The sequence below is a fragment of the Lytechinus variegatus genome, chromosome 19 (genome assembly GCF_018143015.1).
Source record: "Lytechinus variegatus isolate NC3 chromosome 19, Lvar_3.0, whole genome shotgun sequence".
Classification (NCBI taxonomy): Eukaryota; Metazoa; Echinodermata; class Echinoidea; order Temnopleuroida; family Toxopneustidae; genus Lytechinus; species Lytechinus variegatus.
The window spans coordinates 16,273,383-16,301,172 of record NC_054758.1 but is presented as its reverse complement, the minus strand read 5'-3'; the positions used below and the strand labels follow the sequence as shown (position 1 = coordinate 16,301,172).

Here is a 27,790-nt window from a genome sequence, read left to right as displayed (position 1 = left end):
AGAGGGTACCGTGCTACTTTACGTTGGATAATAACTACCAGTTTCTCGAAATCTGGTGGCTATTATTATCATCCACAGTGTGACTCCGCGCGCATCCGACTGGTTGTGTTTTTTTTTGTCTGCGGGAGCGGGTTATGGGAACTAGGTATAATGTGATTATTGTTCTCGGTTACCAAGTTCCATCGGATTGTAGATATGTTGCACTCAAAATGTGTCCTACAGTCGAGTTTACCTTAAAATTTATATAGAACTAAACGTTTTACTCTGTTAACAAAGTGGAAGTAAATTGAGAGATGATGCTGATGTCAGCACGAGAACTAATTTTACAAGACAACGGCAAGCTATGAATTAGGTAAGTAGGTCATTCATTCATTTCGATCGTGTTTATTTGTGATGATATAACTTAATGCACTAGAAAATGAAAGATAATATAACGCCGTAACTATTTTAGAACGTTTGGCGCTATACGCCCCTATATATACGCACATGTGTTTATGCATGGACGGGGAGGGGGGGGGGGATGCATCGCGGGGTTCTGTCGTATGATATATATAAAACAATAATTTTCCAAAATCTAAGAAGGAGGGGATTAATGATTAATGATGTAAACGCGAACGAATTTAGTAATTTTAACAGTAAATGATACGGAATGTCCTAAAAAGATGCACAATAAATCAGCACATGCAGTATGAATAATTTCGGTATAACATAAGTAGGCATTATTATTTCATAGGCATATCCTATCCCTGTCAATTGTTCTTCGTTACATAAACAATGGAGTTATTAGTTTATAATTGGCATTAACTGTTGTAAGTGTATAATCGGGCGTATATTTTTGTTTGGAAGATTGGTCCTAATTATAGCATTAACGTGATGAGAGGCAATTATGTGAATATTGACTGCTTGCTATGAGGAAAGCCAAGGTTTCAGTTACATTTCGTGTTACACGTCCAAGCGCAATACTAGACAAGGACCATTGTCATTCTTGCGCCATTCCAAATATAATTCATTATTCCGTATCCGTTAATAATATTCCTTACAACCCTTTCTTCTTAATTTCTCGACTTTTCTATTGATATAACCTGCATCCCGAAACTCCTTTTTTTCTCACACTCTCTGCTTTCAATAGAACGGGATAATTATCCATTTGAGAAGATCAGCAAACATAACTGAAAAGTTTTTTTTAGGGCGTTCAATGCCAATTCAATACCATCTACGTCATAATGAAAATCCGCATGTAGCCATGACGTCTAAGCGATCTGTGCCACCGTTTCTATGTAATATCTCCATGGAATTTTGAGCAATTTTCCCAAGAAATTTAGTCCATTCTTCTCGAATGCTAAGTTCCATTTTTCTCATCCAACACAAGAACATACCAAATAATTGATGAATGCTATCATTACTTGTCTCCTCTCACTTTGTTGTAAAATTATTTGCTGGAAACTTTTTTTTCTGCAGAATTGAAATAATTTTTGAAGGGTGCATGGGGAATGTGGGGGGGGGGGGTCTCCATTGGAATCACTTCATTACCTGGGCGGTAGGATCGGGGGAACTTTCACCGTACATATGCAATCGTTTTGTATTTTTGCAACCGTTGCACTCTCTCTCTCCCTCTCTTTCTCTCTCTTGGTTGATCCCTTCCTGGAATCCATAACTTGATTGCAAATCCGATGATAGAGATTTAAGAACAAAGTTAGAACGGAAGTCATAATTTTTATGAAGGGGAAAAAACACACGATTTCTTGTGAAAGGAGCGTTTTAGTATCAAGGGTTTCACTCCTTCCAAGGAGCAATCGTACGCAGAATATCGATAACTCAACGTACCAAAACTTCTTGCTCGATCGCCAAGCTCGCGCGCACGCATGAAGAAATTTTCTAGGGATTTAACTACATGAATATGGGCCTGTAGCATTATTTCGAAGATAAAAATCCAATAGGAACATGAAGAAACGTACGTGATAAACAAAGTTTTGAAAATTTCTGACAGAATTACACGGGCGAAAATATCAATTGAGTTATGTGAATTAGGTTATATAACTGAGTTCACAATAAGGGTAATTAAGATGAAGAATGACATTCCTTAGTTTATATAAAGGACGAAGCGTGAATTGTATCTTTTGTGCATGCTGCTACTTTATTATCGCAAAATCGATTTGGGAAATAGAATTGAAAATCAATAATGACATGAATGACCATAATAGGGTGCAGTTCATTAACTTAATTGCATAACCCCATCTTAGAAGCAGCCCCTCTCTCTCTGGTACTGGGGAACATGAATAATTGTATTTTTCTATTGCAGGGGTTTTACTTTTTCTTCTTCCAGTCTGGTACAGTCCGGCACTGGCGTATTATCGTACCTTGCATTATTCTAAGGCCAGGATATAATGCAAGTAATTTAGGAGTCAGTATAAAGACCAAATTCTTTCTATATTTTAAGTGGCGCAATGAACAATAACCAAAAATATAAAAAATGAAATAATAAAAAATAATGGGGGGGGGGGCAGACATGGCGTATGGGGCAAAACTTCTTAAGAGCTCAGTGAGTGCGAATGATTTTTTTTTTTTACATTTTAAAATACAAAAAATCTAATTCTGTGACAGATTTAGACGTAATATTCTGGTCATTTCAGGAAATAATAGCATATTTCTCCCCATTCCCTTTCTTTCTTGTTCTCCCCTTTTCAATTGGCGTATGGGGCAAAACTTCTTAAGAGCTCAGTGAGTGCGAATGAACTTTTTTTTTTACATTTTAATATGCAAAAAATTTTAATTCTGTGACAGAGTTTGACGTAATATTCAGGTCATTTCAGGAAATAATAGCATATTTCTCCCCATTCCCTTTCTTTCTTGTTCTCCCCTTTTCAATTGGTCGTGAAAATTATTTTTGGGAGCCCATGCATAAACACAAGCCCCCCCCATCTGTACGCCAGGGATACTTTCTCTTTCTGTTTCGAAACCTAGAATGCACTGGTCAGATATATAGCCTCAGAAACGGATCTAGAGGGGGGGGGGGTGCAACCCCCCCAAAAAAAATCCGGGGACCATTTTTTAAAATCTTATTTTTTTTAAACTTGTAATTTTATTTCATTCTATTTCTATGTATTTATTTCGTTTATTGTTATTTCTTTTTGGGGGGAGGGGGGGGGGGGGCGAACAAATGTCACAGAGTCCCTTGCCCCCCCCCCCATCAGCTATTTTGAGGACACGGTATCAGCTTATCAGTAACAAGCTGTTCATAATAAAAGTATTAGGCTAACAGTGCTTATTCCAAGGTCCCCAATTCTTTGTATCTGTGTTGTTAACTGGCCTTACATTGCAGGAAAATGCAACTTAATTTTACAAATTTTCATGGGGGTTAATTTGGCAACGACCTCTATACCAATAACGGCGGTGTTTTAGATGCAAGAAACGCCATTTTCACACACAGATTTTCAAAAATTTTCCCTACTGTGGGAGGGGGGACACCCACTCCCACACCCTCCCCCCTCGCTCGCTCCGCTCGCTTGGACTCGGTCGCTACGCTCTCTTGCATACCACCCCACCCCCCCTTTATAAAAAGCTGGATCCGCCCCTGAGCCTATAGGTCTGCAGTGAAATGATCATCGACACACTTAATTCTATTCTTTTTTTTGGGGGGGGTCGGAATGACATCACAAATACCAATTTTTATTGTTTGTCATTCTTTTATTGTCTCTTTTCAAGGTTTATTGGAACAGTGATATTGGAAAGTTTGCCCAGTTCACCCCACACTTTGTTGAATGAATTCTGTTGACGTTTTTACTTTAAACAAACCAGTGTAAATAGTCATTTTAAAAGTTGCGTGCACAAATCGGATTGTATACACAGTTGGTGGTCCCAATATTTTACTAGCCATTTTTTTAATGGAAAACGGGGGGGGGGGGGGGGGTGGTGTCATCAATCTAATACTCTTTATTATCTTCAATGTATAGGCAGATTTGTATCAATTTAAAGCTTTGATTACCAAAATATATAGTTCACTTTGAGAGAAAATTGTATAACAGTCCGCCCTTTCACACGGGAAAATAATCGTAATTTGAATGATGATTCCATTAAAAAAAAGAGGCTAATGACGAATTTCAGCACGTGTGAAACCAAAGTAGAATCACGAACATAATCACGAATTGAACTCGAGAGGTGAATTACGGTACGAATTTTCCATATGAAAGGTCCGATGATTCTAAAGACGAATTGCGATTATCATTTCAATGATGATTCAAGATTTACGTGTGAAAAGGCACTAAATTACTGTAAAGTTGTCAAAGACTTTAGCAATAATCGCGCTAAAAAACCCTTTGTAAAAAAAAAGTTATTGATGATTCCAGTAAAAATAAGGCTAATGACGGATATATATTTAGCACGTGTAAAACCAAACTAGAACATGATTAGAATCACGAACGCTAATCACAGTCACGATTACAATAGCAATCATCATTACAATGATGATTCAAAATTCACGTGTGAAAAGACCCATTGTCCAATATCCGATTGGTCCCATCCCACGTGGTCTAATCCTAGTGCACTGCAAAAACTCTGGTGTTGATTTAACACCAGCCCGGAATCTATATATGTCCACATTAGAGAAGTGTTAAAACAACAGTTTTGTTTTGGTCTAACACCAGATAGGTGTTTATACAACACCAATTAGTATTAACACTGCATCGGCTTGATTCCAAACTGGTGTCGTTTCAATACTTCTCTGGTTTAGACATATATAGATTCCGGGCAGGTGTTAAATCAACACCGGAGTTTTGCAGTGTAAGTGGCACGAATTGCTATTTAGCCCATTCCCAATCTGTTTAATTTCTAGTGAGGCTTTGTCTTATATATGGACCTTCCCATTTCGTGTAATATTTTGTGACTTGTCTGTGATAAATGAACTTTCGATTCATACATTTTCATTTGTATTATTCAAATCGTTTACTATAATAAGAAGACGAGGGGGAAATGAGACCAGTTGGGCATGAAAAGTTGGACCATGGACGTATGGTTAGACTAAGCGATTGGAAAGCAAGGTAATCAGACCTTATAGTAGACCAGTTGGTTTGTCTTGGACCATATCTGCTAGTAGACCAAAAGGGTTTTGCAATGATGGTTTTAGACGATCTGAAATTGGACCATCTGCCGGTAGACCAAGTGTGTTAGCCATGGTGGTGTTTATGAGAATTAAACCGTCTGCTAGTAGACCAAGCGGGTTGGTTTTGTAGACGATCTAAAATTGGACCATCTGCCAGTAGACCAAGAGTGTTAGCCATGTTGGTGTATATGAGAAATTAAACCATCCGGTAGTACACCAAGTGGGCTTATCAATCTGAATTTTCGAAGTAGATCATCTACTAGTATACCAGTTAAGTGGGTTAAGCCATGATGGTGTTAGATGATCAGAGATTCAGACAATCTATTAGTATATACAGCAAGTGGGCTTATCAATCTGGATTTTCGAAGTAGATCATCTACTAGTGAACCAATTAAGTGGGTTAAGTCATATTGGTGTAAGACGATCATGGGCCCGTTGCAGAAAGAGGTGCGTTTTTAAAAACGCAAGCCAAAAAATCAATCGCAAGTCCCAAATGCGCGCTGCAAATGAAATTTTTCATTTAATCATTTCATAATTGCAACTCTTTCTGCATCTGGCCTAGCTCAGAGATCAGACCATCTGCTAACAAACCTGCCTATCAGGTTCAAAACGTCAAATCTCGCTATTGCACTTTTTTTTAGCAAGAGATGGGAGCTTGGGCATGTTGGGACTCGGAACCCCAAGAATGCCATCGAAAGTTATAAACTGAGATAAGGAAAGCAAATGAGTGGAATGTTTCTACAGCATCCGCGCATTTCCCGTTGCACACATGCACCGAAATGTTAAAGGACAAGTTCACCCCAACATAAATTTGATTTGAACAAATAGAAAAAGATCCAAGAATCATAACACTGAAAATTTCATCAAAATCGGATGTAAAATAGGAAAATTATGACATTTTGCTAAATTTCACAAAACAATTATATGCACATCCTGTTCGGTATGCAAATGAGGCGCTAATGATGTCACTCACTCAATATTTCTTTTGTATTTTATTATATGAAATATGTTAATTTTCTCCTCATTGGAAGGTGAAATAAGTTTTCTTTCTCCATGAACATGGGGAATTACAATTGTTCTAACATTTTATGGTTCAGTAAAACTGGTCCTTATCGTCAAATCTGAAAAATTGAAATATTGTATGACTCAAACAATAAAAAGCAAATGAAATAGTGAGTGAGGGACATCATCGACTCTCTCATTTGCGTGTTGCCGAGTTGTACATATAACTATTTTGTGAAAAATAAGCGAAACTTTTAATGTCATAACACCGTCTTATTCTACATCCGATTTCGATGAAATTTTCAGTGCTATGCTTGTTAGATTTTTCTCTCTTCATTCAAATCCACTTTTGGTTGGGGTGGACTTGTCCTTTAATTAAGGTTGAAGATCGAAGGTCATGAAGCAAGATGTCATACATCATGATCCTGGATCGATAAAACATCTGTGAGTCTATCATCTGGGGTAGAGGTCAAGGAGTCTGAACTGTCAAAGATCCAGAGCGCGTGTACAAGTATTGTTCTACAGGAATGTATTTTCCTCACTACCGGTACCATTTTATAACTTTTTATATTTCGTTTGACTGTTTGAGGTTTGCATAATATTGAAGTGGTTTTATGGCGACAGTTTGGAGCTTCAAAGACGTCAAGTACCAATTACATGGCAAGGTGAGATGAATGCCCACAAAGGCCTCTCCCATTTCGACTTTATATTGACTTTTCTGTGATTCTATAGGCATCTGCCGTATTTTCAGTGAATGATATAAAATATAAGCCACTCACAAAAGGGTGCGTTACGGTTATTGACGACGATCCTTCTTTATTTTTGCGAAGTTTTTTTTTGCGATGTTTACGGGAATCAGTGAAAAACAGTTTGGTGAAGCATTTCTGGCGCTCTTGTGTCTACGTACCTCTTATCAAAGTGCAGTAGTGCATAACATTTGCCATGAGCAATGTTGAATTCCACATTACAGCGACATAATTGTTTGTTTGTTCGGTTTTTGGAATAATTATACGTCCATTGTATGACGACTATCATTTTTGCAGTCAGCAAAACATATATTTATACATGTAAATAAATGAATAAATAAGTAAAAACATAATACTATTTATGTTTTTACTTATTTATTCATTTATTTTAGATAGATAGATAGATGGATGGATGGATGGATGGATGGATGGATGAATTAATAAAAAGTACCTCTTGTCCCTACTGGCCACCTGGGTTATGATTATAACGGGGTCTTGGCAGTAATGGTGTAGCTAGGATTTTGCAAAGGGGAGGGGGCCAAATTCGTCCGCCCAAAAATTTGACAAGCAAGCAAGCAAGCAAAAAAGGTGTTCGAAAGAGAGGGCCGGTAGTGGCTCGTCAGTGACCAGTTTTGACTCGTCAAGGGGGGGGGGGGGGGAGGGAGGAATACGTCCCTTGCATGGGTTGTGACTCGTCACGGGCCGGGGGGGGGGGGGGTGGGCAGCAGTCTGCCCCTCCTTAGGTACGCTACTGGGCAAGGGTGCCGGAAGCGGGGGGGCAGGGGGGGCACTTGCCCCCCCAAAGAAAATTTTGGGGGGGCAAAACGAGATTTTGCCCCCCCAATGTGCCCCCCTAAAAGTAGAAAAATGATATTATTTAAGGACAAAAGTAAACGATAAAGGCACTTTTCTGCTTAAGAATTGTCATATCTTTTGTCAAAAATGAAAAAATTTCGCCCCTGACGGGGCAATTACACATCTTAGTAAGCCTTGTGTCTTTTGACGAACATGTCCCTCTATGAAACATACCTTTGATAAGCCCCTTTTTTCATCTAATTACAGTGTGATAACGTTTAACCTTTAATACCCCCATTCCACAGAGAACAAGACCGCTGGAATACTTTTGAAAGACCATGAATTTTGGTTGATCTTTCAGAGGTCTCTCAATGAACCTACAATGGTCTTTGAGGTCTTACACGAGTTTTGACCAATCTTTCAGTGATCTTCGTGGTCTTCATGGGCTCCAAAACTTTTTGAAACGGTTCAAAACAGTCTTACAACGGTCTTACAGGAATATTGTCTTTCAGTGGTCTTTCAGCAGTCTTTCAGCGGTCTTTCGATGAACTTTCAAAGGTCTTCATAGTCTTTCATTTATCTTTCGGCAGTCTCTCAATAATTCTGAAAGATCACTTATTGCTTAAAGATCTCTGAAAGACCAATTAAAGATCTCGAGAGGACTAGTCTAAGACCAGTACGACAAGAAATATCCATCAGTCTTTCAGAGTTCTTTGAGGGGTCTTTCTGAGCCATTCCACAGAGATGAACAATTTCATTGATCTTCAAAACCGCTGTAAGACCTCACCAATTTTAAGTCTTTCAGTGGTCTTTCAATGGTCTCCGTTCTGTGGAATGGGGGGCCTATTATAATGAATACATTTCAGACTAAAAAAATTGCATGCTGGCTGTGTCGGCTAACAAACGCGAGGTCGCCCAGAAACGCTCAGACCGGGGTGGTGTTTCATCAATATTTTCGTCCGACAAGTTGTAAGATCTGACAACTTTTCTGTATTCTGATTGGTTGAGAAGCACTGTTACCATAGTAACTGTCGGATAAAACAGGACTTGTCGGATAAAACGTCCTACAAGTCCTTTCATGAAACGCTCCCCGGACCAGATATCACCAACGCGCGTGAACGCTAGTTACTCGAGCAATATATGGAATCTGAAAATAGCTGTAAAACCGAAAAGTTTAAAGAGTTATAGAGGATTGAGTAATTGCTTATTGGATAAATGAGAAGATGCTAGCTTGATCGAGTCGGCGAAAGGAGTGCAGAGCAGGAGTACTCATCTATCAACTAATCAAGCCTCTTCTTCAACCTTTTCTGGTTTACTGTCTTTATCAAGACTACGCCCGTTTGAACAAAAAATTACTCGACTATCAACTGTTTACTTCCTCCTATCAATTTTACTTCTTCCTCTATCCACTTTTTTTTTTCGAAAACTCCACATGGTGTACCGTCAACCACATCCGCTGTTGGAATGTAATTGTTTTCTTCTAAATAATGTTACATAATGTACATTATAAACTGCCGTAGTTTGTTAGTTCATGATTATTTACAAATGAATATTTCCTGGAATTTGATATTCATCATTTCCTAGTTATGGTCACATTTTCCCCAGAAAATATGTAAAGAAAAAAGAAGATTTTGAAGGGGCCATCCAAAAGTGCTTGCAGCCAAAGGAAACACATAAATCGAGTGATGTTTTAAATTTTCAGAAAAGTTTTAAATTGTTGGACAATAATTAAGCAGGTCATATTTCTTTTTCCTCCAGTTACAAAATATGAAACGTTTTCCTATGCATGGATAATCAGGGACTCTCTCCAATGCTGAGGTCAGAAATTATTTAAATAGAATGGGGATTTAAGCGCTTATCGTCGTCTGCCACGTCAGAACAGTTTGACATTTTGAATTAAAAAAGACATTGATTAGAATGTATTTTGGTTCTGTTGTTACGCTTCTTCTGCTTAATACACTCCTTGAAACTTATAATAATTGTGCTCTCTCGCGTCGTCCGTGTATGCAAATGTACATAAATAAATATTTCTGAAAGGATATTGCATGAAAAATGTAATTTCTGGTATTTTGAGTCAATATAAGCGTATTACGTAATTTAATTGATCAGACACGAAAACCACATTCCGAATTATAAGATCGTTTTGCGCGTAGGTTCTCATAAACTCTGAATATAGTCTTTCGTAGTGAATTCTATGTTTAATTCTCAAGAAATTTATTTTTGAATTCTCTTTAATAGAAACGTAACTTTTAAACTCCATTTTTACACAAAGTCCTTACCGTGGGGGGGGGGGGGTCCCACGCCCTCTCCCGCTCGATCGCTTCGGTATCTCACGCTGTCAAAAATATTGTGCCCCCTTCGGGATTTTGCCCCCCCAAAACTGAAAGTGTTCCGGCGCGCCTGCTACTAGGACTTGCTATATCTTGGGAGAACGAGCACATGTAGTTAGAACAAGATTGAACACGGTAGATTGAAGGTTTGTTATATACGGTCGTTGTCAAGGACGCGTTCAGCCGGATAGTTGTCACGTTCGGTGTCAGAGTCACGGTTAAAGCCCCAACCAAATCAAACACACCTTACCATCACCATGCTCATGGACGGAAATCTGTCCCCAAAAGTAGGGGGACCAGGGGCTGGAAAATTTGACAACCCCCCCCCCTCCAAACAAAAGGTATCACCTATTATAAATGTAAGGTCATTATAAATTGACAAGCAAAAAAAAAACAAAAAACAAACAAACAAAGGTTTTCACCCCAAATGTACGGTCATTTGAAATACATGTAGAGGAGCCGTGGTGTAGTGGTTCTGGCTCTCCCCTTGTAAACAGAGGGTCGTGTGTTCGAATCCCAACGTGGTCTGGGGTAATTAATCCATAATTATTGTCAATTGTCCACCCAGGCGTTAAATGGGTACCCGGTAGGATGCGAAAGCCAATGTAGTATGCCTAGCAATTGAGTCTTGGAACTCTGGTTGGAATGCTCCCCAGGGAGTGGAAAAGTGCATACATTGTATGCAGGCATGCAAGAATCCGATGACCGGGGTAATATATATTAGAGACCCGCTGTGTTAAGCGCTATATAAATGCGGAATATTATTATTATGATGGATTATTTCGACTTTGAATGATGTATTTTTCTCCATCCTAAAAGCTTAAAAATAGTAGGGGGACATGTGATATTGTGTCCCCCCCCCTCCCCCCTCCCTGGGATTTCCGCCCATGTCCATCATGCTCGCAGAGCATCATATTATGTGACATTCCAATCTTCAGGGGGTCGGTTGCATAAATAGTTGCGATTAAACACAAGTCAAACGAATCAAGCGTAAAAGCAAGCGAAATGCACGTATTTCATTGGTTGAGAATCAAGATATGTATGATTTTTATAGAGTTTGATTGCATGTCTCTCACAGACTGCAATGCGCCCCGTGGGAGACAGAGATTATATTCTTGCGCTCTGATTCCTCTGTGTTAGAAGCTCCTTGCTCTGAATGACCCGGCCCACTTCCCATAACACCATTGTCTTGCTTTGTTTGACCAAAGAGAGTTCTACTCCCAACTCCCTGCATGGTTTGACCGTGGATCCATGCTAGGTTCATGGTTTGACTAATGTTAAAGGGAGACTATCCTCTCAGGAGGCCATTTACGAAGTAATTCCCCCTCTCCAGGCTCTTAATTTTCCTTTTTTGTTTCGTTTTGTTTGGCAATTAATCAGTAGTAATTGACAATTTTTCATTGCTACGCACTAGATTTACATATTCTGATGTTATGTATTATTTATTATTTGTTTTCGTTAGTTTTTTCTTTATGTAGCTTTAATCATCGGGGAGGGGGGGGGGGGGGTGGCCACTAATGGCCCGTGTGCTGTACTGATAGTCGGGAATTATGTGAAAAACATTCGAACTTTTGATGAGAACTATATTATGACCATTTAAGTAAAAAGAAAAATGCTTCATAGATTTTACTGTGGATTTTTTTTTCATTCCAGGGCATAGCATTGTATGAAAGAGTAGCGGAAAATAGGTTGTTATCATTAATTTTGGAGGAAACTAAACTAGAGACAGCAAAAAAAAAACATTCAAAGAAAACATATACAGAGCAAAAATGTAGACATTCTGAATTTGTTGCAAGGTGAATAATGGACACATTATTCTTCAATGTTAAGTATTTGAAATATGGTAGTATATATACGTGTGTGCATTTGTTTTTAAACTTTTGTAAGAATTAGGAAAATGATATCGTGATGTTTTCTTTTTTCAAAATATATATGTTGAGAACATCACAAGGGGTTTCTGCTGAAAAAAATCCTACATTTTTCTCTTTAAGAGTTGAAGCCAAAAATATATGTTTTCGCATACATTAATAACCAAGATTAGTTATCATGGTAGAAATAACTATACATCTTTGCTGATTAGGTCACGGGCAGCGTGCGTGCCAATTTTCGACGCGACGGTTCAGTCGAAGGCCGAGATCTCAAACGGGTTACGGGGGGGGGGGGGGGGCTTCGATTATGTGCAAAGTATGCATTCCGGTGGTATATGGTAGCGCTCGTATATTACGTCACAAACTGAAATTCCAAATTCTAATAACTCTGAATCTTTGATGGATTTTCCTCCAACCTTCACCGATTTTGTATCTTTTCCCGGCATTTAAAAAAAACATGTCAGGGTGAACTATTCCCTTTAACGTTTCACGTTGGCCCATATTCATAAGCTCAAGCGGGAAATCTAGTTTTCCATAAATAGCATTTAAAGAGATGGTCCGGGCTGAAAATATTTATACCTTAATACATAGAGTAGAATTTACTGAGCAAAATGCTGAAAATTTCATCAAAATCGGATGACAAATAATAAAGTTATTGAAGTTTAAAGTTCAGCAATACTTTGTGAAAACAGTCATCATAAATATTCTGGCTGATGATGTCACATCTCCACTTTCCGTTTTCTTATGTTATTACATAAAATCATAATTTTTCATTAATTCAAACTTGTGTGAATAATATGTCACCCTTATAAAGAAATAAGTTGCAGCAATAAATATCTAATGCACTATATCAGTTTTCAATCCAATTTACCTAGTTCTTGGAGGAAAAAATTTGAAGAAACCTAATTTTATATAATAAAATATATAAGAACAAGTGGAGATGTGACATCATCAGCCCACCTAATGAATATTAATGACGTCTGTTCTCACAAAATATTGCTAAATTTTAAAATTTTAAACTTTCAGCCTGGACCATCCCTTTAAGAATCCCTGGGAGACATTCGCGAAATGCGTGTATTCACAATATTACACGCTTTACTGTATTCAATATTCTATCTGACAGCGTGTCAGCTGAAATGTGATTATCGCCTGATCAATACAAACAATAACTATTGGTATTCATTCATCCATTTTCATGGTTTTGTGCAACCTGAGCGGTCGATTGTTGGGCTCGAATTTGTTTGATTAAAGGCCAGGTCCATAGCTACAATAGGTTGACTTGAATGAAATACGGAGAAAAATCAGACAATCATAGTAATGATGTTGTTATAAAATTTGGGTGTTGAATTGGAAAGTTATGATATTTTACAGTTATGCTGATTTCTAAAAAAAAGTTATACCTGGCATGATTTGATGAATTATCAAGCTCACTTTTTCGTTTGTATTGCGCCGACCCCGATATCTGTTACGCACGTATGGTTTATTTTGATTTACATTAATCTCGGTTGAAACGGACTGTGAAATATGGATAAAAGGAGAGAAAGAAATTAGTTGAAGTGCATGATTTCTCTTCTCACATCAAGTATACTTTAGCCTTGAGTATGAGCTGATCCTGACAGTGCAAATTTTCAACAATAAGAATGAAATGAAACGAATCGAAAAACGAGATTAAATAAAAGATCAACAAGCGCAAATTCATAAACGAAGAAAATCATGGCATGCATATTGATCATGTCAAGTGAAGATGACTTTGTTAAAGGAAAACAAAACTTTTGGAACAAGAGAGTTTGTGTGGAAACAGAAAAAAAACGTAGTTAGAGGTCAACGAAAGCGTGTGAAAAATCAGACAAATATGACAAATAGTGACAAAGTTATGAGCAATTGAATATTGCGATCACTATTGCTATGGAGATCCTCCAATTGACAATGCGACAATGATGTGTGATAACAGCTTTCCCTTTAATGGAATATAAAGTACCCCCAAATGTCTCTTTTTGCTCTTTCTTCTGGTGACACAAACCCTTTATTCATAATACATTATTTGAAAAGCTGTACATGCCCTCTTATAGAAAGAATAAATGATCTACTGATCAATACATGTGATTGATGAAATATATGCAAAAGTAGTAGGGAAGTTGCTCACATGTGACATCACACATTTTCGTCTCATAGTGATCGCAATGTTCAAATGCTCATAATTTTTCATTAATGTCTGATTTTTGTCATTTTTTGGTTCTTATTCCTTGATTTTTTTCTGTTTCCACACAAGTCCAAACGTTCCAAAATGTTTCATTCCTCTTTAAGGGGGACGTGACTGATTTTATTTTATTTATATCAATTTTAAAATCATGTTATTTCTACAAAGTGAGACAATAATTTGGTCTGTTTATTATTTATTGGTCTAATGCCAATTCGTCCGATTGCCAACTCGTCTATTATCATTTGGTCTACCATCAGTTCGTCCACTATCTACATGGTCTAATTACCATTTTGTCCACTCACAATTTTGTCTAATAACCAATTGGTCCAATAGCCATTTAGTCCATATACCATTTAGTCTAATTTGAATAAGTGTTTAATGAAGGAAAATGAAATGGGTATTCGACCAAATGGTTATGAGACGAAATTGTAATAGACGAATTGGTGATTAGACCAGTGATGATTGGACTAAATAGTTTTTAGAGGAAATGTTGATGGACGGAATGGCATTAGACTAAATAAAGTTCGACCATGCGATGAGTGGACGATTTGTGGCAATAGATGAATTGCAATGGCGGCGGAAGCCAAAGAATTTAGGGGGAGTCCACCTGAAATTTTGGGATGGAGACAGGTAAAAATTTGGACAAGCCCCCCCCCAAAAAAAGGTCATCAACCTAAATTTTAGGGGACAACACACGTTTCAGGGGGGGGGGGGTCCACGTGAATTTAGGGGGGACGCAGGAAAAAAATTGACAAGCCAAAAAAAAAAGGGGGGGGGGGACCGTCCCCCGTCCTAAAATTTAGGGGGGACACGTCCCCCCATCCCCCCGCTTCCGCCGCCTTTGAATTAGCATATTACCATCTGGTCTACATGAATGTGAAAAATGAGGGGTAAAACAGAAAAATTAATGTCATACGGACCTTTTAAAAAACCGATCATGAAGACATTGTAATCTCAATAGGTGATTATGATTGTAACATGTGGCTAAAGTGAACATTTTCCAATATTCCACACTGTGAATACACTGTGAACGCACTGTGAACACATTGTTGACACAGTATGAACGTACTGTGAACACACTGTAAACACAGTATGAACGCACTGTGAACACACTGTGGACGCACGTTGAGCGCGCTATTAACACACTGTGTACGCATTGAGGACACACTGTGGACGCTATGAACACACTGTGTACGCATTGATGACACACCAAGGACGCTGTGAACACACTGTTACCACTATAAACACACAATAAACACACTGTGTACGCATTGAGGACACACCGTGGACGCTGTGAACACACTGTTACCACTATAAACACACAATGAACACACTGTGTACGCATTGAGGACACACTGTGGACGCTGTGAACACACTGTTAACACTATAAACACACAATGAACACACTGTGTACGCATTGAGGACACACCAAGGACGCTATGAACACACTGTGTACGCATTGAGGACACACTGTGGACGCTGTGAACACACTGTTACCACTATAAACACACAATAAACACACTGTGTACGCATTGAGGACACACTGTGGACGCTGTGAACACACTGTTAACACTATAAACACATAATATACACACTGTGTACGCATTGAGGACACACTGTGGACGCTGTGAACACACTGTTACCACTATAAACACACAATGAACACACTGTGTACGCATTGAGGACACACCAAGGACGCTATGAACACACTGTGTACGCATTGAGGACACACTGTGGACGCTGTGAACACACTGTTACCACTATAAACACACAATGAACACACTGTGTACGCATTGAGGACACACTGTGGACGCTGTGAACACACTGTTACCACTATAAACACAAAATGAACACACTGTGTACGCATTGAGGACACACTGTGGACGCTGTGAACACACTGTTACCACTATAAACACACAATGAACACACTGTGTACGCATTGAGGACACACCAAGGACGCTATGAACACACTGTGTACGCATTGAGGACACACTGTGGACGCTGTGAACACACTGTTACCACTATAAACACACAATGAACACACTGTGTACGCATTGAGGACACACCAAGGACGCTATGAACACACTGTGTACGCATTGAGGACACACTGTGGACGCTGTGAACACACTGTTACCACTATAAACACACAATGAACACACTGTGTACGCATTGAGGACACACTGTGGACGCTGTGAACACACTGTTACCACTATAAACACAAAATGAACACACTGTGTACGCATTGAGGACACACTGTGGACGCTGTGAACACACTGTTACCACTATAAACACACAATGAACACACTGTGTACGCATTGAGGACACACCAAGGACGCTATGAACACACTGTGTACGCATTGAGGACACACTGTGGACGCTGTGAACACACTGTTACCACTATAAACACACAATGAACACACTGTGTACGCATTGAGGACACACTGTGGACGCTGTGAACACACTGTTACCACTATAAACACACAATGAACACACTGTGTACGCATTGAGGACACACTGTGGACGCTGTGAACACACTGTTACCACTATAAACACACAATGAACACACTGTGTACGCATTGAGGACACACCGTGGACGCTGTAAACACACTGTTACCACTATAAACACACAATGAACACACTGTGTACGCATTGAGGACACACTGTGGACGCTGTGAACACACTGTTACCACTATAAACACACTATAAACACTGTGAACACACTTTGTGACACTGTTCTTTCCAGCAATTATACTATTATAATTATAAATGATGAACTATGTACTTATTTTCCAATAAATTAAACGCTTGCCGTTGCTGGTGCCCTCACTACACCCTAAAACCTTACTTATCTCACAAGAGCATTGATTCCTCTCTTATCTTGCAGATTCCTTCATAACCTTTACATTAATTGCCACATATACATTCGAGAAAAAAAACAGCAGGCAGGCCTGATTCAGATAACCAACATTTTTTAACAGGTATTTCTGCATTTATTAATAAATCAAAATTGCAAATTAATAACAATGATATAACATCAAACACACATAATAATCAAATTACAAAGGTGACAATTGTAGTAGTTAAGTAGATATAGACATAATTCATGTAAACAATAATAAGTCAATTTAAATGCAGAGGCCAGCTATCGTAAGCTGAAAGCTTGAAATAATAGCAGCCAGGAGAAAAGAGAAGGCTACATGGAAACCAAAATAGAAATACCGTAATAGAAATAACATATTATAAAAACAACCAACGGTGAATAACATTGATTTTAAATAAATTGATGTGTATTGATTTTAAATCATTGAATAAAACGAATTGAATTGAAGATGAGTGAAAACCGTAATTTGATTCTACTATTTGATTTTGGCAATTGTGGCAAAGACTTGTCAATGTATATGACGAAGGTGAATGACTGACCCTCAATATGACACCTTGCTTCTCATCCTGTTATATCATCAGCTACTCGATCCGGATATATAGGAAGGAAACCGGTATGTAATCTATCCGGTGATCGTGTGAAGTATCTTTATTATTGACTTGATTCTTGATTCGGATTTCCTCTTATGTCAGGAGTCTCGAAGTTTGAACAAGGACTCTTTGATTATTTATTGTGCATTTCTTATCACTGGTGCCATTTTCACAAAACGTGTTATAATGACAAATTTTCAATAACAGTTAAAAGCTACTGAAATCCTTCATTCTGATTGGCTGATTGGCCTTAAAAGGTCTGTATGAAACGGGATCCTTTGTACGGAACTATATTCCAGACTACGGTTACTAATTCCTCATTGATTAGAGGAATGAACGGCCTTTCGCTGAATTATTAGCAGAAGTGGATTAAACGTTTGAAAATGAACTCTATGAATCATGTCACGATCCCGGTTATACATTAGTCGGATACTCGGCTATCCGACTTATCTGACGATTGCTTGCAAACGGGGATATAGCGCAAACTATACACGCTTTTACATCAGCAATGGCGTGATAGTGTATTATTTCATTTACCACGACATCACCTTATTCGTGTTATCGTGCATAATGATTTAACACGATCAACTTGAATGCATTTTTTTAATCGTATGCTCCTTGTGAATATTGTGCGTATCAGCCTTGTATTATCGCACAGTACACATAGTTCTATGTTTCTCCAAAAGACTTTTTACACGTTTTTTTTTCATCTCACATCAACGCCGTTTTACTTTCAATGTCTTTTGCCAATACTTCAAGTTCAAGTCCGTCCCAGAAAAAAAACGTTAATTTGAATATATCGAGAAAAATCAAACGAACATAACACTTAAAATTTCATCAAAATCAAAGAAATAGTGAGTGGATGACGTCATCAGTCTCCTCATTTGCATACCGACCAAGATGTGCATATAACTGTTTTGTGAAATTAAGCCAAAATTAAAAATGTCATAACTTTATTTACATCCGATTTTGATGAAATTTTCAGTGTTATGCTTGTTGGCTTTTTCAGATTTTATTCAAATCAACTTTTTTGTTGGGATGGACTTGTCCTTTAACAACATTTATCTAATTTCAGTTAACAAAAACAATATTGTCTGTTTGTTGAATTCTTGTATAGGTGAAGATAATTGCCCTTCGTCAGAATGAGGTATCTCCGTAAGTTGACCAGCGGGAAGATCCTAGCTCTCTCCGCTTCTATCGGACTTTGCATCTACGTCCTTCTTCTTCTGTCATCCAATCAGCACGCTAGCTTTGGGTCACGTGACGGCCCGTGGACTCGGCGAGAATTCAACGCCGATGGGTAAGAATGAAAGAAAAACTACTACTACTACTACTACTACTACTACTACTACTACTACTACTACTACTACTACTACTACTACTACTACTACTACTACTACTACTACTACTACTGCTCCTAGTTCTACTACTACTACTGCTCCTAGTTCTACTACTACTTATACCATGTATGCTATTACTATTACAACAACAACTACTACTACTACTACTCCTACTACCACTGCTGATACTACTTTTTATTCTTCTTCTGCCTTTTCTTCTTCTCATTTACCCTTTTCTTCTGCATGTACTATACTGCTGCTACTGCTGCTACTTCTACTTGAACTTCTAATCATTATTCTCCTCCTCCCCTTCTCCATCAACTTACTTCAACCAAGCACCTTTAATTCCCATAAGCAGCAGATAAAATTTGTTATATATGTCAGGCTTGAATTCTATTCTGGTTCTGCAGATGTAGTCGAGACATAGATAAGCTATTAAATCACATAGGTTACCCGGAAGAGTATTGGTCATTCTATTTAGCACAAATCGGCTTTCGGTTCTCGCGACGGCATGATTTTATCATTTAATTTCGTTTAAAGTGCTCAATCAAATTGGCACAATGTGCATTATAATTTGCCTTTAGCCGTTTTTTGCAGTGCTCATCGATTTCTTTCCTTTAATTTTTATTATCTCTTCATCTATTTTAGAGAGTGTTCTTCTTTTTTTTCTTCATCTTTATTTCATTTTTGTTTTGGTTTTTCCTTTTGTATGAATTCTTATACAATGTGTGATTAATGCTCGGTTTCTCAATTATAATGCTCAACTTAAGAATTTATCTAATGTTATTTAATCCATCACCACATAAAATGAAAGGAAAAAAATGATCTATCTATTTATATATTTGTGATTCATGAGACTGTGGTTTGTACAACGGAGGGGGCAGTTGAGGGTAACGCAGATGTGACCAAATTTTCTGACTCAATATGCTATCGACATGTCTGTGCAGAATGTGCATTTATTACTCCCCTTATTCTGAGCTAAAATTCTGAATAGACCCATATACTTGGTTCTTGCAAACGAATAGGTGAAATAACATAGTAGATCACAACGTCAAACAGGCATTTTCGGCACATTCTTAAATTTGTAAACACTTCTAGCATTTATTCTCCTGCATTCTTAGCTTGAATGATCCCTTCCCAAAAAAAAAGAATTCCAATCTCTAATCTAAAAGCTCGATGTGACGCTTCGATAATCACTGACATTTTGAATGCTAACTGGCTCGTTTCTAGATTAAAAGAACACACAAACCTTCGACAGACATCCTAAATCTTAAGGAAAAAATATACTAAATGACAATTTGCACGGCAAATCCGACCTATGTTAAATTTAAATGCCAAAAATATGGATTCAAATGAAAATCGCGTGAATTTCGCCGGGAAATCCAATGTTACTACAACAACAACAACAACAACAACTACTACTACTACAACAGCTACTACTACTACTACTACAACAACTACTACTACTACTATACTACTACTACTACTACTACAACTACTACTACTACTACTACAACTACTACTACTACTACTACAACTACTACTACTACTAGCTACTACTACTACAACTACTACTACTACTACTACAACTACTACTACTACTACAACTACTACTACTACTAGCTACTACTACTACAACTACTACTACTACTACTACAACTACTACTACTACTACTACTACTACAACTAATACTACTACTACTACTACTACTACTACTACTATACTACTACTACTGCTACTACTACAACAACAACTACTACTACTACTACAACTACTACTACTACTACTACAACTAATACTACTACTACTACTACTATACTACTACTGCTACTACTACTACTACAACTACTACTACTTCTACTACTACTACAACTACTACTACTAATACTACTACTACTACAACTACTACTACTACTAATACCAGGGGCGGATCCAGGATTTTGAAATAGGGGGGGCGCCAGCGGCGAGGGAGCGAAGCGACCGAGCGGGGGAGGGTGTGGGAGGGGGATACCCCCTCCCACGGCAAGGACTTTTTCAAAAAATCATGTCCAAAAGTCGTATTTTGAGAGCACCTTTAGAAGAAAAATGCACACTTAAATCACTGTAACTTCATGAATAAAAGACACATACTGACTCATTTAGGAGCTGGTTTCCAGTCACACACCGTATAAGCGGTCATTCAAAACATACATTTGGCAAAGGCTCTTCACTTGCTTGCATCGTGTGATTGAAACGTCAAATTTAAATGATACGAAACTGAGACTTGTAATCGATAAGTTCCGAATAATCCATTCTGTTTATTGTCATTTGTGTATTTACATTGTGTGTTTCAAACGAGAATTGTTTAGTCGTATGGCAACATGCATAAAATTTGGTTCTTTTTTCCACAAAATGCACAGTAAATTGTTACAAACTACAGAAAAAACGACATCATCTTCTGGTAATCAACCTTTTCCCTTGTATTATTTTCAAATCATCTTCAATAATCCAGTCATTCTGCACAACCTGAAAGTAATATAATGCTTCTTAAGGGGATTCTCATCATTAATACAATTTTGCTCCTTGATAATTCGTTGGAATGATTGCTTCGGCGAAACTTAGTTGGGGCGCCCTGGATAATATGCCTCTGAATCTACCAGAAAGTGTAAAAGTTAGTTTACATTAAATACAAATATGTCTGACCTATACATTTCAGTGAAAACGTACATGACCAAGGCAGAATGATAATGCTGCGCACGTGGCGCCCGATATAGGGCTTCATCTTTGAGTGAAGAATAATCTCGGGATAGACATTATCATTCGCATCGTTGACACTTTCTCTCGCGATCTGTTACTTACAATTTACATGTATTTGCCATAAAGACGGACAAACGCATGTTACAAAAAACACAAAATTTCTGGAAAAAATGATATCCAATCCAACATCTTCACACTGGTCACTGCACTGCAACTCCCGATTACAAGTGGTGCAACTTTCCAACCAATCGACTTGCGCGCCCTGGAATTCCGGAATTTACATATTGCAATACAATATGACAGAAGTGCATTTGTGCGAACACAAAGGCCATGAGCGTAAGTTAAAATATAGTTTTGACTAGATCTAGCCCTTGAAATTGACTACATTGTACCAATCCAGTAACCATCCAAAAAAAAAAAAAATCCGGCGAAAATAGGGGGGGGGGCGCGCCCGGGGCGCCCCCCTCTGGATCCGCCACTGAATACTACTACAACTACTACTACTACTACTTCTACTACTTCTTCTACTACTACTACTACTACTTCTTCTACCACAGTTGGTATTAATACTAGTTATATTACTACTACTACTGCTACTTCTACTATTACTACTACTACTACTTCTACTACTACTTATGCTTCTTCTTCTTCACATTTACCTGTTACTTCTCCATGTACTATACTGCTGCTGCTGCTGCTACTTCTACTTGAACTTATCATTATTCTCCTCCCCTTCTCCATCAACTTACTTCAACCAAGCACTTTTAATTCCCAGCAGATCAAATTTGTTCTATATGTCAGGCTTAAATTCTATTCTGGTTCTGCAGATGAAGTCGAGACATAGTTAAGCTATTAAATCATACAGGTTACCTGGAAGTGTATATTTAGTCCATTCCTTGATACAGTTTTGCGTCCGGGTGGCTACCGGGTTAAGCCGGATTAAAGCTGACACTATAGGGAGCGGATACGCGTGATCAGGGGCGGCTCATGGACATTTTGATATGGGGAGGGGGGCAAGGTGATTTCAAGGTGACATCATTCTTTTCTTGTTTTATTAGTTGGGTAATAATAAAGTTATGTACGATCCCGACCTCCTTTTTCATGTTATTCGTCCTTCTCTTTCCAATTTCCTTCCTCGTTTTTTTCTCACATTTTGAAATAAAAATGATAGCGGGTGGTCGCCTGTGGTGGGGGCCACGGCACAAAGATTCATTTCGGAGTTTTGCTTCGAGACGTCCAGAGGATTTAAGAATAGAGAAAATTGTCAATTGTCCTTCATGACAAAGAAGAAACGAAGAAGTCTTTCTCTTAAGTTGGGGAATTAAAAACAGCAGTTTTGTCACTCACTCTGGGAAAAATCACCTATTTGCATTTTTTCGTTAGCCCCGAAACTTAGGACGAAACTGCTGTTCCGGTTCGGCAATTTTCGACAAAGACCTCCCAGCTGTTCTTTGTTGTTTGACATACATTTTCAACACTTTTTTCTGCGTTCTTCAACCCTTCTCCGTACGTCGATGCGCGAAACCCCCTAACATCATTATCCACCTTTTCCCCTCGGTTATTTGTACCCGATACCTGAACACTCAACTTTGTAGGTTTCATACCAGACATTGTCCTTATTCTTCTTCTACAGGTGGCTAGACCATCTTCACCCTCAGCCGATTATCCATCGCTCCAAAAATCGCCTCGACGAGTCCAATACTAAGAATGACGTCATCTATGACGCGGGCGAAGACGACAGAGAATCTTCGGTTAGCGGTGACAACGCGGGCGACGACGAATCCTCCTACCCGGTTTTCTCACATCCGTTCGGGCATCCGGCTCCGGCCGTTCGTCGGATATATCCCAAGGACAGGAGCAAGTCTAAAATCGCCTTCAAACCGGTGTACGAATCTAACACGGATCGTAGCCGGGTAAACATGATATCTATCAGAGACGATTCTTTTGGTGCTAGAATGGTTGAGGAAAAGCGAACAGATTACTCGACAGATGACCAAAGAACGTGCAAGCCCCAGTCAAATATAGTTTATGTAAAGACTCATAAAACAGGTAGCTCGACGCTACAGAATATTATATACCGTTATGGGGATGAGAGGAGGTTGACCTTTGCACTCCCGTCACGTGGTGTTTACATCCAATCAGTGCGCGAGTTTGAACCAAACAGTATCTTGCCAGTACGTCAGGGAAAATCATTCAACATCATGGCCAACCATCAGAGATTCTTTTATGAGAGTAAGTCGTGTCTATTTTTTGTGTTTGTATGAATACATTTCCTTTCAGAACCTGGGCCCCCTCATACAAGGAGTAACAAACATATGCTTTTATTTAAGGTTAAAATAAATTGAAAGAATACTAATACAACCATTTTGAATGATTGCAATCCTTTATTTTGGAGTAGAGGCCAAATTAGTTTCAAATCTTAGCCAATCGTACGACTGCTATATGACGTCATTACGACTAGATATTAAATTTGCTTTTATTCTAAGAAGGATGATAGCATAGTCACAGATTTGAATATAACTATTCGTAAGATGATTTCGAACATTACACAGTAAGATATTCCAAGTTTCAATATTGGCATCAAATTCTACTACATGTACGTATATTCCAAAATCGAGTCGCAGACTAATCGTAAGGTGTGCGGTCGCCTTTAAACTCTCTAAATACTATATAAAGGGATGTTTTCAAAATACTCTAAACTGACGCAATACAAGGTCATCACAAAGCCAGACAATATTTGCCATGTCTGGTGTGTGAGTCATACAATGTGGTAAATAATTACGAAGGCCACTGGGAAAACTGAAAAATCGAGAGAATTCGTTGGGATCATCTTTTCACTTACCATGAGCGTTCATGGTTTGAGGCTTTGAGCCCTGGCATAGGGCGTGCAGATAGCCAGCTTTGGATCATGGACGCTCATGGACCCTAAAAGCTCCATGACCAAAACGAAACAAAAAAGAAAATGAAAGAAAAAGGGAGGTAAATGTAGAGCGTTGTGGCCCAGTGGATTTGTCTTCGGACTTTGAAACAGAGGGTCGTGGGTTCGAATCCCAGGCATGGCGTAATTTCCCTCAGCAAGAAACTAATCCACAGTGTGCAGCACTCAACCCAGGTGAGGTAAATGGGTACCGGTAGGAAGTAATTCCTGAAGAAGCTATGAACGCCTAGCTTAGCCGGGTAATATAGGAGCGCCTTGAGCACCTAACAAGGTGGATATGTGCGCAATATAAATACCCTATTTTATTATTATATTATCTTCTGAATATTATGTCAAAATCAATAGAAAAACAAAACAAATTGATTCAAATTTGATCAATACAATTATGTAGATCAATAATTAATGCCTTTAATGGATTCATTAATCGTGTTTTGTGATTCTACAATCTAGGGAGCGTTTCATGAAAGGATTTTATCCGACAATTACCATAGTAACAGTACCTGTCAGCCAATCACAATCAGGGAAAGTTGTCAGAACTGACAACTTGTCGGGACAAAAATGTTGATGAAACGCTCCCCAGGCCTACGGAGAAAAGATAACTGTCAATCGTTTCGTAAATAATGTTTATAAATAAATAATCCGATAATTTGTGGTGTGTTGCATATTTACTCTGTCATCGGAAGGCCATCACTGTTCCGTAAATAATTTCTGGTGATTTGTCGCTTTATTGAATTGCTTGATTACACTTTCATCGTTACGCTCGCGGTTGATTGATGTGTATGCATGCGCTATTTTGATGATTTAGATAGACTCTCTCACTTTATACAAACTACTTTATTATTGATTGCCCTTGACTCCAATCTGTTTACTTTTCTGTCTGGCAGGTATAAAAAATGTGATGCCGCCGGATACCAAATACATCACGATTATCCGGAAATCCGCCGATCAGTTCCGGAGCATGTATTCTTACTTCGTAATGGAGAACACTTACATGGCTACGCTGGAACAGTACTCACTCAATCCGGAATTCTTCTACAAAAAATACGGATCTGTTAAATACAAACGTCACAATGGACGGGACCCGATGCTCTTTGACCTCGGGATGGAGCGTAGTTTCAGCGAGAACCCTAAGCTGGTCCAGGACTACATCCAGTTCCTGGACTCGAAATTCCATTTGGTCCTAATCATGGAATACTTCTTCGAGTCGTTGATTCTGCTGAAGAATCTGTTCTGTTGGGATATGCGCAGTCTTGTACACGTACATAACAAGATTAAAGTTTCGCTGGACCCACATTCAGCAGCGCAGTCTATTGACGACGAGAGAGCAGCGGAATATGTAGTAAAGCGTCTGGATTGGTGGAATAGAGGAGATGTGAATCTTTATACGCACTTTAATAGAACTCTATGGGAGAAGATTGACGCGTATGGAAAGACGAAAATGGAGGCGGAGGTGGCCGAATTAAAAGACATGTGCGACAAGGTGAAAGATCAGTGCATGGACGGGACGAGTATTCGCGAGATCTCGCGAGGTTCGATGAAATATACTGGTCTAGCGGAATACGTGGTTAAACAAAGTCAAATGAGAAACAGTACGTGTAGGCGACTTGCAATGACATCCAAGGAGTTCTTATCACATCTTAGAACAAAGCATATAAATAGTTTCCGAAAGGGAAATTAAAACAAAATGATTTTAAAGCTTATTGTTTCTTTTCTCTACCTGATTGATTGATTGATTGAAAAATGCCGTACTTCAGTAAACCATAATTGGACAGTACATTTGCTTACTCTGCATAAACGACCCTCATCTCATAATCCTTTGCTACTAGTTTCCTACAACTCTCGTTGGGTAGTGCAACGAAGGTCATGGGGTTTCTAACAAGAGTTCTATAGTGTGATGTTTATGGAAAAGTTGAGGTAATATGAGCAAGTGAATCATTAGCAAGATACATTGTATCAGAATACAATAAGATTCACTGCAAAGTGAATCTGAGCACAACTGAATCAATTCAAATTGATTATAATTTTCCCGATCACTGTGAGCGAGTTTCTTCTACAGACCCACCTTAATATTGTTTTAAAATATCTTCTTTGAAGGGGCTGTGAAACGGTTTAGAAAGGGGACTTTCAAAAGGGCCAAAAGTGTGTGTGCGATGGGGGGGGGGTTATTATGAAATCGAAGCAGATGATTTTCCTACGATTTTGTTCAGGTTTATCAGTTTATTGATAAAATAGTGAGGCGACACTTTCTAAAAATATTGGGCAAAAAATGCTCCCTGAGGGTAATAATGTCTTCAACCAACATTGGGCATTTTTTAAATTTATCTAGTGGGATGAACATTTTGCCAATTCTACAGTAACTACTGCTTATTTTTTAACCTTACTGGATAATATGCTTCCCGCATTGGGTATGATACTGCCCCAAATTGGTTGGGCATATACTTACCCTCATGCTAGTTAAAATTGTACCCAATTTTTCTTGTATAGTGCAGGTGGTTGATGCCCCTCAGACGCCCCTGCTTTGTTCCCTTAAAATAATTATCACGATCTTTATTTTTGGTGGTCCCTTCTATCTCCATTGTGCCGTCCTGTTTCTCCTTTGCTGCATTAGATCAGGGGCCCGTTGCAGAAAGAGTTGCAATCAATCGCAACTCTAAAAATCATGCGCAACTTGATTTTCAACCTATCAACAGCGCGCATTTGGGACGTGCGATTGATTTCTTGGCTTACGTTTAAACACAACTCTTTCCGCAACGAGCCCCAGATAATTATGTTTAAACACATTGTGAATGTTTAACTAAGTCAATATGCCGTATACCGTCTTATGTACAACTGTTTTAATTTATTCCATATTTTCCTTGGAATGCAGTTTTCAGAAGGAGCTTGATTATCAAATCAGTAAATGCTTTCCAAATTTTGCAATGAATGAAATGAATGAATAAAATTATTTCTCATTATTTTTTTTTCTATCTGAAAATCGATGTTGTCAATTCAATTGAGTGTTTCGTTTATCATTGATTCGTATTTCAATTTATTGCGGATGCGTTCATTTATCATGTTTCGCAGAAATCGTGAACCCCCGCACCCCCCCCCCCCCCCGCCCTCCAAAAAAGGAGGTGGGGGGGAAGGAAGAGAGTGTGTTTTCACCAAGCAAATGACGGTCGGATGATCGGACACAAGAGGAACAAGAGAAAAATAGGTCGCTAACTCTGTTACCTCTATCATGTGCCTGCAAATCAGTTGAGGAAAGACGCCCCCCCCCCCTCAATCG

At 38.6% G+C, this 27,790-nt stretch overlaps 1 protein-coding gene across 2 annotated transcripts; it reads left to right on the top strand.

Annotated features, from left to right (window-relative positions):
• LOC121405831 (galactosylceramide sulfotransferase-like) lies at positions 1–27,467 on the top strand. Of its 2 annotated transcripts, none has more exons than XM_041596796.1 (4): positions 1–352; positions 18,625–18,807; positions 23,218–23,816; positions 25,407–27,467. In XM_041596796.1, the coding sequence occupies exons 2-4, from the start codon at positions 18,650–18,652 to the stop codon at positions 26,198–26,200; spliced, it is 1,551 nt and encodes a 516-aa protein (XP_041452730.1). In that variant the 5' UTR covers positions 1–352; positions 18,625–18,649; the 3' UTR covers positions 26,201–27,467. The 2 variants fall into 2 exon arrangements, with proteins under 2 accessions (XP_041452730.1, XP_041452731.1); XM_041596797.1 differs by lacking the exon at positions 1–352 and adding an exon at positions 6,465–6,762.
• The last annotated feature ends 323 nt before the right edge of the window (positions 27,468–27,790 follow it).

Bases quoted from the DNA above. Each gene is read 5' to 3' on its own strand.
- LOC121405831 (XM_041596796.1), top strand. From the start codon at position 18,650: ATGAGGTATCTCCGTAAGTTGACCAGCGGGAAGATCCTAGCTCTCTCC. The intron at 18,808-23,217 runs GTAAGAATGAAA...CTTCTTCTACAG, and splicing joins CGAGAATTCAACGCCGATGG to GTGGCTAGACCATCTTCACC. The intron at 23,817-25,406 runs GTAAGTCGTGTC...TCTGTCTGGCAG, and splicing joins TCAGAGATTCTTTTATGAGA to GTATAAAAAATGTGATGCCG.